We start from the raw sequence: 14890 nt of genomic DNA on the forward strand, positions 1-14890 counted from the left end.
ACATTCAGGTTCCCATTACTCTCCTCAGCCACAACAAAAAAATAAAAAGCTTGAGACACAGGCTGATTTGCAAAGCACTGGCAGTTCAAAACATGGAAGAGGTGTGAATCACCCCTTTCTGGAGAACTTACATATTTCTTCCTAGTAGACACCATGGCTATGGGTCCAGTACTTTCTGCTGAATCATTACAGTAGAATCAATTGGGATGTGATTTATTTTAAATCAGTTATTTTTCAATAGAGTCTACAGGTATATAAGGTTTTGCCTGATTTTCAGTGCTTGTTTGGAAAAAAATACAGGGTACATCTTCCCTTACTCAAACTTTTGTTGATTTCCTTTCTATTGGAAGCAATTGGTCACTTCTAAAGACAAAAATAAGGAGTGAAAGACCTACAGGGGAGCTGTGCTGTGGATTTGAAAGACATAAGAAATGCAGTCTTCCTGAAAGGGCCTGGAACATTTTCCTTAGCATAACAGTTTAGTGATTAAGCTCAAAATGTAGTAAGTCATATGGAATTAAACTGCAGACTCTGAATGGGAGGTTTACTGAGAGGGTTCATAATTGGCTAGTGACTAGAAAACCAAGATTTCTTCCACTGCTGTGTTGATATTTGGTCTCCTTCCACCCTCCCCTTGTTCTCTTAAGTAATATGAGACAGGCAAAGGGGAACAACTCCTTTAAGGAGCACATGGGGACATGTTAAAGGGTTCTGTCCTGCAGATGCCCCCAGACACACATAACCACTGGTGGCCAGGAAAAAAACATGTCTCCCCATTAATGCATAGTCCAAGAATGAACACCCAAGTCCTACTCACAAAATAGGATTCTGACTTGGTACCACAATGACAAACTGACCTGGTATTTCAGGTCATATTACCTATCAGCAGGGGCTTTAACGAGTGTCAAAGATGGATGGGAATAAGACTAAGGCCTCTCATATACATATAAGAATTGCACTGGTTTAAGTAAAGCTGTGATTTTACACCTATCTACTCAGCTGGTTGCCAACTCCAGCAGAGATGATCCTCTCATAAGAATGGGTTATTGCTCTGAACTCAAACTCATTCCTTGTCAACCTATGCTAAACCAAAATAAATTAAATTATAATTATAGTAAGAACTATGTTACTGATTTACCTAACTTAGCTTTAAAATTATACTTTTAAGCTGAATGATGCAATTCTCTCATTTACAAAACCTAAGACTACTCTGATGACAGCTAATGTTCACAAAACTATGGCCTGAAAAATTGGCAGTGGACAAACTATACAATTTGAAGCTGGGAGCTGATCTGTTGACCACACCTGCTTGAAGGGAGAGAGCTCTCTATAAAATAAGAACTTAGGAGACACAGGTTTCTGATGAGAAACCTCATCTAAATCCCCCCCAAAAATCAACAGATGAAAACAGTTACCTTAACAAATGCCCCACCTAGCACGTCAGAATCAGACCAGTGAACAACAAAAATCCAAGTTAAGTAAACAGAAAGTACCAGTACGCCTACCTTGTTTCCCAGCTGCTAGATGAAATGACTAACAGGAACAAGTAGGGAAACTTTCCTTTCCTCTCTCTGTTATTTAAGAACATAAGGAACATTGAGACAGGCAGTGAGACCCGAGCTAGCTACCTGATGCTGGCCAGTCACGAGCCATAATCAGAGCACGCTCAGGTTTGGTTTTAGCACTGTGAAACTCAGGCTTTCAGCTTTTATGAAAACAAAAAAAAAAAAAAAAGAAAGAAAGAATGAAAAAAGCAACATATGAATGAAAGGCAAGGGCTACCCTTCTGCGACCTCATGGAGAACTAAAGCTGCTTGTGTCCAGTGGATCCCCTCTGCTTTGCTCAGTGGACTTGGAAGAACTCTGCTTAGCTTTATCCCAAAGTCACCATCAACAAAGTCAACGGGGAATCGGATTCTAAAGCAGAAAGGCAGTGAGCAGATGAATGCAGAAATGACTAATTAATCATGGGCTGGAAGAACCTAGAGAGCGTGTAGTTTTTTAGAGTTTGGTTTTTTTTTTTTCTTTTTGCTTTTGTTTTCTTTGTAAAAGGTGCACCAGAAGTTTCAATTCCGTTTTCTGTCTTTCGCGCTGCTCTCCGCTCTTACGGCTCCTTGGACTGACTGGGCTTGGCCACTGGTGTGCTGCTCCAGTGGGGCTGGTGGCCGAGGTCATGACGACTCCTCGAGCGTGTTGACGACTTGCTCCAGGATGTCAGGGCAGTGATCTGCTATCTGCTGTAAGATGGCATTGGCAAACTCCTGCAGCTCCGCGCTCTCCTTCTCCCCCTTTTCCAACTCATCATGAAGCTGCAAGAAACACACAGAGGCATGGTCATTCCCTGCTATTCGGTGGGGCCACTGTATCACAGACCTGGCCAGCAGGCTCAGCTCTAAGATAAAACACCACTTTTAGAAAGGGAGCTGGCAGAGGTGTAACATTCTGGGCACTTCCGGAATCAGCATCTTCCCTTGGGGAACCTCTTTAGTTCACTTTTTCATTCTGTGGGACCAGGTTAGTGACCTTCCCAGTTAAGGCCATGTCCACATGGGAAAACTAACCACCTTAATTACTCCTGAATACACAGTACTATGATAAATATGAGAAAAACTTCCTCTGTGAATGTTTTTCTAAAAGCAACCATATTCCAGAAGCAATACAGCAGTTTGTTAGTATATTACTTTAAATAATTTGACTTCTATTCATGAACAACAGGATGTTTCATAGGTCATTACTTCAGGATTATTTCTTATACAAAATCAATGGGAATAATTATACAGAATACACTCAGAGTTAACCAGAATTCTAATTTTTCTGTGGAATTACTAATTTTCAGAGACTGTCTGTCCTAGCACAGTCATAAAATGACTACACACAATTGCAGTGGAACATACACAATTTTTGTTTACTAACTCTGCACTTCCTGTTGGATCATTCATTTTCAGATCATTTGGCTCGTAACAGGACATGAAATTTTAAACTTTATATTATTCACTCAGCCCACAGTTTATAAACAGTTTCCCCAACAAGTGGTGTTACAAACCATGTCACACAACATACTGCAATATATGCAAACACAGCTTTTAGCTCTGAGCCTGATGCCATTGCCAGAATTAGGGGCCCACAGAGACTTAATAAAGAGCAGGAAACATCTGCCTTCAGCAACCTGTTTATCTGCCCAGCAATTGATAAAGTCCATGCTGGCCTGTGAACTGCGTAAAATCCCAAGTAATGCTGTAATTTGTGCAAGCATTTAAGGGATTACTGTACTCACAGTGGTCTAAGGATCTAGGAACAAGGAGAACAGCACCTCTTACCAGACCAGATGATAAGGATAGATAGATAGATAGATTGGATAAGCCTCCAAGTAGACAGCCCTTTCATTACTATATATCAAAAATCCTTTATTTTTTCAGTCATATGATTTTCTTCTAACAAAGTATATTCCCTATGAATATATGACATATATATTAGAAGGTATATACACTTAGGCGGATTCTGAAGTTTATTCCAAGCTTCTGCATCCAAAGTTCTTTGTCATTTTGAGCAGCTGTAACCAACTACCTTATCTTATTTGAACCTTCTTTTAATTTTTTTCCACTTTAATATTATCTGTCAGTTCTGCAACATTTCTTACTCCTAACTGATTAATATTTGTATTGGAACTCTAGTGTGTTAATATATGACAAAGAAAGAATGTCAAACTGGTAGTTTTCATGCCTGAAAGGATAACTGTTCATCAGTACACACATTTCTTGATCTGTGTTTTGCACTTCTGTTGCACTGCTCAATGTAGGTTTTAAAAGGACAGAACTATCAGGCAGTAGCTCAACAGGGATCATTTTACCACTGTAAGAGCACAATGCAGTGGCAAAGGTCAGATTTCTACAATTAAAATTCTAACCAGATACAACAGTACATCTCTGTTTAGTGATGGTATCGAGCAAAGCACAGGAGATTGTTTCTGCAAGAAATATTGCATAAAAACAAACAGCCTAAGAACGACTACAGAATAAACATAAATGCTTTTTAAGGAAGTTATGGTACAGACTTCTATAGACAAAAGTGCGAGAAAGGAAATTAAAAGGGTGAGCCTGCTACACTGTTCCCTTTACTAGGCAGGGTAGCATATAGTAAATTATTTGGGCTTTGCGTGCTGAATGTTGGTTTAATGTGTTCTTATGTGCTTTGTTCCTACTGGCTGCAGTACTCACAGCGCAGCCACATGAACCCGAGAGGGGCTCCTGCCAAGAATCACAATGCAAGAGCAACCTGATCCCGCTCTGCGGAGTGACATGAGCCGGGGAAGTGGGGAAAACGAGAGGGAGGGGAGCACTCCGGGCTCTGTAAGGGCTCCCGGGGGAGAAGGGGGGGAATTCGGCAGTAACCCATAATGGTTCAGAAATGGCACGCTGTGGATAGGTGATTAGCCTGGTTCCAACAGCCTGGCAGAGTTATTAGTCAGAAATTTGCAATGGATGGATAAGCCTAGGAGAGGTCCAGTCAGCAAGCAAGATTGAAAGAGTCAGAAAAGCCAGCTAGGAGCAGTGTTGGATATTAAAAGCCAGGAGACTGGGATTCAGGGACTACCTCTGAGTTTCAGGTTGCTCAGCCTAGTGAAATCCCAGCAATCCAGGCAGCCTGCAAACCACCTCACTGCTGGTGCATTCATGGTTTGAGCCTTCAACTCTGAGACAGGGCTGCCTTATGGCTTCCTGGGCCAGGGCAAAGATTTCACAGTGCCATTCATCAGAAGGGTGGGAGGCCATGGAGGCTGGGAGAGAGGAGGTAATGGGAGAAGCAGCCTACAGTGTAATTCTCCTTTTCTTATCTGGCACCTGCAAGGGTCCTGAGCTCTCGGTCCGCAGGAGGAGAACCAGGAGAGGGCAGTGTTAGCAGGGAAAGCAGAGGTCCTGCACCATCACCACCTGCCCAGCCAGCATCCCTCCTCCTGGCCTTTCAGCCAAATCCTCCAGGTGAAGCTCCAGGAAAGGACAAAACAATTAAATTAATCAAATATAAAAGCACCTCTAAGAGATTAAGCCCTGAAGCTGAAAGGAGGTTGGTGAACAAGGAAGAATCCTGCAGGATGTGTCTTCAGCAGGGCAGTACTTCAACGTCAGTGAAATCTTTGTTTCTTGCTGTACTGGTCAGCACTTCTGTATTTATAAGATGCCTTATAAAATCAAGATAAACCCAAGAAAAGAAGCCCATGCCAAAGCTAATAAATCAAATGCAATCAAACAAAAGCAACCAACTTAGAGGAAGAAAATACTTCCAAGAAATGAATTTTTGACCATGAAGAGCCCAAAAGGAGATGGCTCTGAATGCTGAAGGCCAGCAACAATACTTTGCAAATTAGCACAGACAGAAAGTCTACACAGCTGGCTGGCAGATGTCTGTGATGAAATGTCCTGGAAAAAAGTAGCAATGATAGCCTTGAGTTTGCTAACTTCAGAACATCTAGGTTTAATAATGTGATTTCTGCTTCAACAAAGACATCTTAATTGACTATATGGCTGGTGGCAGCATTTCTAGATCCTATATGTCATCTCCATTTACGTCATTCCTCTCAGAAACAGCTGTGAGCAGCACACGTCAGTCCTCATTCAGGCAAGGGCCTTCATGGGGAACATCCAGTTCTCAACAGTATAACTTGATTCACCTGGATGTTCGGCAGTCCAAATTTTAGGGAAGTTTCTTTAAAGGTATTATGCAGGTCTGCTCCTGGTTTCCTAGATTTTCTTCTCGCGAGTGCAAACAGAAATGGTGTTATCTTCCCCATGCCATTTTTCTATGAAAATAAAGGAGTGCCAACAGTCCTTTTTTGCAGGCATTTTCAGCTGAGGATATAAGGAAATTCATTCACTTGTCTCACAGAAATGACCAAAAAAGAGAAGGAAAGGCCAGAGATGTTTGTCTAGTTGAAGGCAAGTAAAAATAGACAGCTCAGAAAGAAAAGGATAGCAAGGACCCCAGAAGTGCTTCACAGTATTTATCTTTGGACAGAAGAACAGAAAGGACCTTCAGCATCTCAGGGGAATGAAAGCTTGCAGATAATCTGCCACAGATTCAGACACTTTTCAACACTGCTGCCTTCCTTCCTGGGTTTAGAGCAAGTCATGATAGGAATACTTTTCCTTTTATAGTTAAACTCCATCAGTGAAAAAAAATCCCTAACAATTCAACATGAATTTAGCTTTTCTGTTGCAAGATATTTCAGAACTTATTTAAAGATTAGCTGACATTTAGAGAGAAGACAACTTCATAGTTGAGAAATAGGATGCTATGGTTTTATATGCACACCACATGAATCGTGGTGCTGCTCCACAGAACTTTTGTGGCCTTTGCTTATTCCATAACATAAACAAGGCAACATTAAGCTAAGATCCTTTAAAATTTATTTATATGGAGAAGGTTTACTCCCCAGTGGGATTTTTCTCTTGTTAACAATTCCACAAAAACACTGATGAATAAAGGCAAACACAAGCTAAGGGCAGAAAAACTGAATTCAGAATATGAAATGCTTGTAGAGCAGCACAAAAACAATGTTAAGGGGAGGACTTCTATTAGGCTACAACACTGGGATATGGAACTATGTTTCTCCAAAGCTTAAGTGTTTCTCAATCAGGTTATGGTTAGTCTGAAAAATACATTTAGAGCTTAATGTAACAGAAATAAGAAATTAAACTGATTTAATCTTAACCTTTGTTTTGTCTCAAAATAAGTTAAACTTCACTGTATCTCAGGCAAATGGACAAAAGCTTTTGCATCTACCAAGACTAACCAGTGTAAATACGCATGTTTGAAGTAGTGAGAACCAATTATACATAAACCTTTATTTGTCAACTGTATACCTATCAAATGGCCAAAAGAAAGGGTTCAGAATACAGAAATGCAGTCTGACAAGCTTTAAAAACAAAAAAGAAAAAAAATGCAAACCCTTTAATATTTCTGCTCTATCTGGAAATTTTGTTTTCATGCTAGCTGTTTCAAAATATTTAAAAAATATGCATTTAAAAATTAAACTAAGATTTCAAATTAAACAGTCTTGCCTTTTTAAATAATTCAAACTTTAAAAGTATGTTTTAAATATATTTAAATATATTTGATTAGATTTTGCAACCAATTTTGACAAAAAACCCTCAAAAAGTTTGCTGAGGGCTCTTGTACCATATATTTGAAATAGCTCTGCACGTGGGATTTATCCTGCATTTCTGAGCATCTCTAAGCTCTGTGAACAGCAGAAATCTTATTATTTCCTTGGTAAGGAAGGAATTTCAAGATTATTTGAATGGGAAGGAGTAAAATCAATCCCTGTAAGTTATAGTTAGCATTTCACTGGAGAAGTTTTTCTGCAAATCTGGCACTTGCAGGCACTATGTCCATCCTCCAGCAACAGCAGCAATCATTTCACAGTCAGAGGACAATTTGCTGTTCATGTAAATTCTGTTGTACATTATACACTGAAAATTAATGCTGCTATAAGTGTACAGAACATTGTTATTTTGTGGCTAAGCAGAATAAATAGCAACTATTCCATGTACCACATTTAAGAGACGTGCAGATGTGGCACTTGGGGACATGGTTTAGTGGTAGGGCTGGCAGTGTTGGGTTAATGGTTGCACTTGATGATCTTAGAGGACTTTTCCAACCTAAATGATGGCTGCTTCTCCTCATTTCAACTGCAGTGCACTGTGCCAGTTTATTCTCCTGAAGCCAGATTGCTTGACACTGCCAGGATTACTCTGTGCTGCACCCTTCGTGCTGGGCCTGTACTTTGCTGCTTGCTTTCTCTGCTGATGAACTGGGGCTCCACATCCCCACAGGGCCTTCTGCCTGTTTAGTCAAGGCAGTACCCCACACAGGGAAAATTCACCTGTCTACAAAGCAAATCTTAAATAGCTCTCCTATATGCCCTAGCTGATGAGTTTTGGAAAAACTTTTAAACAGCTAGGACAGAGGACTGGTGGGCATTTACAGTCTCGTATCTGCAAGGTGCAAAACAGAGCAGAAAGGACAAGGCTGGGAGTACTATTCAAGTACTCCACAAGTTGGCCGTATCCACAATGCCGTAACTTTACCCATTCTTATTTGTGCATGGAATTGCTAATTTTAATGAAAATATATCCTATCAATCATTATCACTAACTATTCCTAACTGGAAAGAAAATAAAAAGCCAAGCAGAATCCACAGCAGTAGCTCAGCGCCAGCTTTCACAAGGACCATGGTGTCAGAACAAGGACCAGTGTAACAGAACTTGTTACTAAGAGCAAAACATATGGAGAGGTGAGCTGCCCTTGAAAAAACAAGGTAATAGCTCAGGCTGCTACAACATCTGCTTGTAGGAACTGCTTGAAATGAGGCCACATTAATTTTTTGAGACACCACACACACATACACAACACTTGAGCATGTCCTGAAACCAATGTTTTTCAATTCATATCTCTTCTCAAGTCAGGAATAGTTAAAGATACTGATTGATAGTATATATTTTAATTAAAACTAACAATTTCATGCACAAATAAAAATGAATAATGTTATGGCATTATGGACACGGTCAACTTAAAGATAATGTTTGTGACTTTAATCAGTATTTAAGAACTATGGCACTGATCCCAAGTTCTCATCCTCACCGAAAAGATTAAATATAAAAGTTTAAAGTACTATAAAATGTAAAAATTTTAGAGAGTTTCTATATACATTACTTTCTCCACTAAACTCAGGAAATACATTTGCACGCAAAGAAGGATATAAATGGTTGTAATTATTACTTCTAATTTCTAACAGAGACCAGAAGGGGACTGTTTAACTTTAAAATACATTATGCATTCCCATAAGATTACAAATTAAAAATAAATGACATAAATCAGGTGGGGAAGATAACAAGCTGATGGAAGAGCAGTCAGAGAAGGAAGACAGGGTAAAATTGAAGTAATAGAGTAGTTTAGAATGACTAAATGCAAAATATATCAGAGAAATTTCTTTACAGAAACTAAGTAAGTTGAGTAATTTCTTACAGACAATACAGAAGTAAGAACACAAATGGGATCTGAATAAAGAAGCAGACAGGAGCCTTATAACATTGCTATTTGTAATTTAGAGTAAAGCTTATTCCACTAACAATATTGCTTGTATAACAGATCAAAATATGTTTTCAATATTTTTGAAATTTAGCAAGCAAATATGCAATTTCAAAATGAAATTTGACAGCTACATATATGCACTTTGGTGTCCTTTCATATGAAAAGATGAACATCACTTTGTTGAGAGTGAAATGTGAATTATGTGCAATGTAAATTATACTCCTTGGAAACAAGCCATGGCTATTTAGCTTATACAGCAGGTTCTGATTGATACAGTGAGGTGACATTATCACCTTTTTCCTTCCTCTGCTTCGAGTAGCTGAGCAGAAAAGACATTCCTGATTTCTTGAGAGAGGATTAGTAAGCAGGAATCTCTAGAAGGTCTGTTCTTCGGCTGAAGCTGGTACACAGGGAGAGGGAAGTAGAAAGGCTCTTCTGTGATCATAAAGATTTTTCAAAAGTGCCTCTCAGTAATTCAGTGAAGCAGCCACGGGTGCAACACTGTGTTAGTAGAGGGGTGAGACGCTCTCAGAGCAGGGGACTTCTGAGAGAGCATCTCATGGAAATGCATCTGCCCAGGTCTTAAAGGCTGCTGTCCATGTCCAGGTCACAGCACAAATGCTGCCAGAAACACCTCTGGGGAAAGAGGGACAGACTGATTGTGTGGGGAAAAAAAAATGGAGTTTGGGGGCCAGCAGAAACTGGCAGGACAACCAGCAGCCTGGATGAAGTCAGGACATGCTGGGTATGGCTGGAAAGAGCCACTGATGGCAGAGAGCCAGGGAGAAAAATGCCTCCTACTCCTTGGGTTAAAAAAGTTATCTTAATTGTATAGGTCCCCTGCTGTTGGAAGAAGTGGTGTTTTTCAGAATGTCACTGCAGGACCTATGGAAAATAAGAGGCTCTCCATATTATGATGTTCTGCACATTTTGAAGATGGATTTAGAGCAGTAAGAAACATTTCTAATAGTCCATAAACTATTAACAAAACAAACACTGTTGACTGCTTCTAATATGTTGTTGCTCTGTTTTGTTGTTTCTTTTTACTTTCTCACACTGCTGCCTTTCCACCACAGCACAGTACACCACCTCTGACACACTGAAATGACATTTTTCAGCAAATTCCTCTTTCTACTCCATTCTTTTCCTTTGTAAAGATAAGAGCAAAACAAAGCCCAAACTATAAATAAAAACGTGGACCATATAATTATGTTCTTAATGTAATTTCCTTTAATACAGGAATAAAATCCTGGACTTAGAGGCAACTATCTGAAACATGAAACGTAGTAGTAGTTCTACAGAGCTCAAGAATATTACCATAATGATACCTTTAGGACAAAGCGAAAGAAAATATTGCATTTAATAGAAATTGCTAGGATAATGCAATTACTTGTAATGAATGAATGGAATTTTTATTTCTTGGTGTCGAGATTTGGAACATTCTTCCTTCCTTGTGGTAACTTCAGTTTTTTAATAAGAAAAGTCGAATAGGACATGAACTGGTTGAAGGAGGACAGTTTCAGAAACGGTACTGGCTACTTATTCGGGGACATTGGGTCAGAACTGACTCAAAGGGATATTTTCCACCATTGGAATAACTTAATGACGTGGTTCTAAGCACTTCAGGTTCTTTATTGTCCACAAATTGGACTAGTGTACTATTTTAGATTAGGTTTTGAGACACCATATACTCCTAAGTACTGGCTTCAGGCCTCCATTACAAATGGACCAAACTTTTACTACAGTAAGTTACCCTTACAAAATGTCTTTGATAAAATGCCAGCAAAAAATGATTTAGCTTCTTGGCCCTATATTTTGATTACAATCAATTGAAATCACTCAGGACTATCACTGACCTTAATGGCAGCTTAAAGATACTATTTTACATAAGAGGCACCAGCTATCAGTCAAACTTTGAGACTTCACAAAGTTATTTATGTGGCATATGGTGTTGATGCTGGCAGATACTTTTCCAACGACTATTTGTACATTAGTTTCTGTGGGTCACTGTGGACTGCTGGAAGAGTGACAAGCTTACATCTAACTTCATATACTAGTTGTACCTACTAAAAGAAGCCACAGAAAACTTCTGCTATTTGTACCTGAGCCTCCCCAGCAGGTATGAGAGACCTACAGAGTATATTGGCAGTGATGAAATGCAGCAAGACCAACCTTTGTCAGTCAAAGTTGCTGCAGTAGGAAATCACAGCTCCAAAAGCAGCAGTATGAAAATGAATTCTCACCTATTTATAGAAAAACCCCAAAACAACCAAACCATACTAAATAGTCTCATTGGTGAGAAGTGGATACATTGGCATCGTTCTTAAATGTTATTGGTGCTCAGCTAAATGTATCCTCCCTAATCATGTTAGCACTTCTTAACATTCAAGAGGATTAATTTTTTCCCACTGAGACTTGTGAAGCATTATCTACAGAAGATCATATTAGAAGGGACAGGACTGAATTTAATGCACCGGATTTGAAGTAATTTACAAAACTCATTAAAATTCCAAAGATGTAAAATGGGTATTCCGTGATGGGCTTCTGCGAATCTGGAGAACTGATTCCCACCCCCCATGGGAATACTTTAAGCACAAAGGAAATTCTGCAGTTAGAAACAGAAAAGCTCCATGACTTAAACGAAAAATCTGCTTTGTAAATTGAAATATATCATTAATTTGTGTTTTTCAACTGAAGTTCCTTAAATACAATCCAAGTGAGTATGGGAAAGCAGAAGAGACAGTTACATTTTATTTCAGTTGTATGCATGGGAATCTCAACTGGAGTAGTAACTTTAAACAACTGTGGTGACAGCAAGGCAGGGTTAGGACAATAATGTGAAAGGACAGAAAAATAATTTTTTTCTCTTCTCCAGGACAACTTAGGCAATTCTTTTTTCTCACAATTTTTCACAATGCTTTCTTTACTGTGTAACCCATAAATGTTGTTAATGCACTAGCAAAGTTTTAATGGGAAATATTATCTTTTATTAGACCAGTACAAAGAACTGGAAAAAACAGTTGCTGTTCTCAGCTGTCTATTCAGAAGAACTCGACAAAGAAAGCCCTTCCTATTTTCTTTACCTACATCTCTTGATCAAATAGCAAACATCACCTATCCACACAGATCTTGATTATATACAAAGACCATCACAGCTATAACTAAAAAGGCAATTTATTCCAGGGATATCCAAACTTTGCCCATATCCAGCCTTTACTCCTGTTTTCAGAGGTGCCTCCCATACGTGCCACAGGTTTTGTCACTCACTGTTTTATCCCACCCTGACAGAGAAGGTGGTTCAAAATAGTTTGCCTCATGTTTTGATTTATAACATAGGAGCTGTACCTCTTTATTAAAGAAAGATGGCATTGCATTACATCGATGAACTTTTAATTCTGTATCAATGATTACAGAGCCCAAGAGGCTCTGCAGGGAAAAGGAATGTGCCATGCCTATAAGAGGGAAATGTAGATATGGACTGAGGTATACAGCACATGCTGAATCAAATAAATGTATGAAGACAGGTACAAAGAGAAAGAATGACTGTCCTGTACCATCTCAGCCCTGTTACGGGCTTATTTATCTCCAGAGGTCTGCTCTTCTTTCTGTATTTTTAGACATGCTCCTGTTGGCTTCCTGCAATTTGGCTGCTCTCTCCAATTTTTTGAATGAAAATTCAGTCTTGAGTTGAAAGTTCAAGGAAATTAGCTTTAACATCACAAAAGAAGAAAACCAGAGCTGAACTGTTTGAGACAGGCTCAAGATAGTGTTCACTGACCCACAAATCCCCTTTTAACTACATAGGCATTACACTAGTTTGTGTGCACACTGCATAGAGTTTGCTATAAGACATATAAAAGTAAATAGTGAAAGAATTGGCATTATAATCCAAAATCATGGTCAAAAAGACAAAACTAGTCACATCTAGTTGAGGTGCAAGCTCCTTGTAGTAGTTTAACTCAAAAAAAAAAAAAGGCATTCAGTAACACAGGAGTACAATAGTAAAATAAAAAAATTGAAAAGAGAAATTAGGAAGGAATTAGGAATTGTAGGGTTGTAGGGAATGGTGAACTATAGTCTAAAACCAAGAGATAAAAACTGCCAATAAAGGGATTAAGGAAGGCAAGACATCCTCAGATCTTGAAGAAGATTATTTCAGTATCTGATTTATAACTAGATTGACAGTCTCTTGTGGAGACTTCATCAGACAAACTGTTATTAAACCATTTCCTGGAAATATGGGGTTGGGTTTCTGAAGTCACTGTGTGTGTACATAAGCATGGGTGTATCACATGTAGCACACTGAGTCCAAATCTTGATTTAGGTATCCAGGTAAGGTGGTAAGCAGTAAAAATTACTGGCAGAATATACTGTAATGGAAGGCAAGGACACTGTATTCATTTATATAAAGTGACTCATAAAAATGTGCCAATTGAATAAATGGTCTTAAATAAGATTTAAGATCCCGATGACTACATTCAATTATAAAGAGTAGCTAAAATTTGTTAACAGTTAAAACATGACAATAGTAGTATCTTGCAGTTTGATCTCCCACAAATGTGTAGCTGTATGGTCTCAAGTACAGATAAAGGAAGAGATGAAATTCCATAATAAATGTTAAATGGCAATGATTAAAAAAATTACTGACTCCTTTTATCAGCCGAGGAGTTGACCTTTGTTACCTGTTTCCACCACTTACCCAATGGTTTCACAGCATTTTGGTGTGGCACATCAGTAAGACCACATCAACAGTTCAGGCCCTTGTTCAGAACTTCAGACCACAAACTCACCTGCTCCTGGGTCATCTTCTGCAGCTCTTTCTCCCAAGCTGCCTGGTCATCATCCAGGTGGTAGGAAGCAGGCGGGGTGAGTCCACGCAGAATCAGGGGGTCACGGTCATGGCAGAGGGCTATCAGATGTCCAATGTACAACTTCAACTTGCTGCGATTCTGATCAAGTTCTAAGAGGGGCTGAATTATCTGAAATAAGAGAACAGACACAGTGAGGAACAGTCTGAGACCCAAGCAGCAGTGAAGGGAAAGATCAGTGTCTAAGTTACAATCTTGTTCAGCTTCATACTGGAAGAAACTTGAACATCCCCCTTCCCTCTATACTCTTAGCCCTTAACCTACCAACCAGCCAGCTGAAGCAGAAAAAAACAAGGACCCTGGGGAAGGGGTGTGGTGATGACAGCTGTGTGATTAGTACAGGAAACAACAATTATAGGGGTGAAAAATGAAATGATATTAAATTGAATGCATTACTGATATCCAACAGTGCTTTAGTCAACTACTTCACCAAAAAATAACTCTTCTGATAAAGAGTGGCAGTCCACAACCAATGCAATGGCAATACAGATTTTTAGCTAGTTTTGCCAACAAATATTTAATTGTAAATTAAGTATGCAATAAACAGAGTAATTTCAAATTATGCCAAGAAACTGGATAGCAACATATCTTCATCAGAAAGTTAAAATATAACTTTTAATAGTCTTTTATATAGTTAAAATATAATCTTCTGTAGTTTTGAAAAGGCAACGACTTTTATAATGCAAGCCAGATTCTATACAATAGACTAAAAAACTAAAATCAAAGGACTTTATTAAAGTACTATTTTATTTCGCTATACTTTACCCAATCTGAATCTAATCCTTATTCCTCAATGCGATCCAAACTGGAGTCATCCAGTTCCCATAAAAAGTATCCAAAGAACCCTTTTTCATCTTTTCACAAAAACAAAGAGCTCAAGTACATAAACACATACTGGGCATCCTTTGCTATGGCCTCCCACAAGAATACTGCTT

At 38.9% G+C, this 14890-nt stretch overlaps 1 protein-coding gene across 11 annotated transcripts in view; it reads right to left on the reverse strand.

The window, feature by feature from the left end:
* Positions 1-1973: 1973 nt before the first annotated feature.
* ERC1 (ELKS/RAB6-interacting/CAST family member 1) overlaps positions 1974-14890 on the reverse strand; it is a 273196-nt gene continuing 260279 nt past the window's right edge. For 9 of the 11 annotated variants that reach the window (XM_018080448.2, XM_018080447.2, XM_018080446.2 and 6 more), the window contains 2 exons: positions 13878-14066; positions 1974-2309 (listed from right to left, as the gene is read on the reverse strand). In XM_018080448.2, coding sequence (XP_017935937.1) covers positions 2172-2309; positions 13878-14066 — 327 coding nt within the window. In that variant the 3' untranslated portion in view covers positions 1974-2171. Of the gene's footprint in view, positions 2310-13877; positions 14067-14890 lie in introns of those variants that run through there. The other 2 variants (XM_018080450.2, XM_018080449.2) reach the window with 1 other exon arrangement.

This window comes from Manacus vitellinus, unplaced genomic scaffold (genome assembly GCF_001715985.3).
Source record: "Manacus vitellinus isolate BGI_N305 unplaced genomic scaffold, ASM171598v3 scaffold_5_pilon, whole genome shotgun sequence".
Taxonomy (NCBI): Eukaryota; Metazoa; Chordata; class Aves; order Passeriformes; family Pipridae; genus Manacus; species Manacus vitellinus.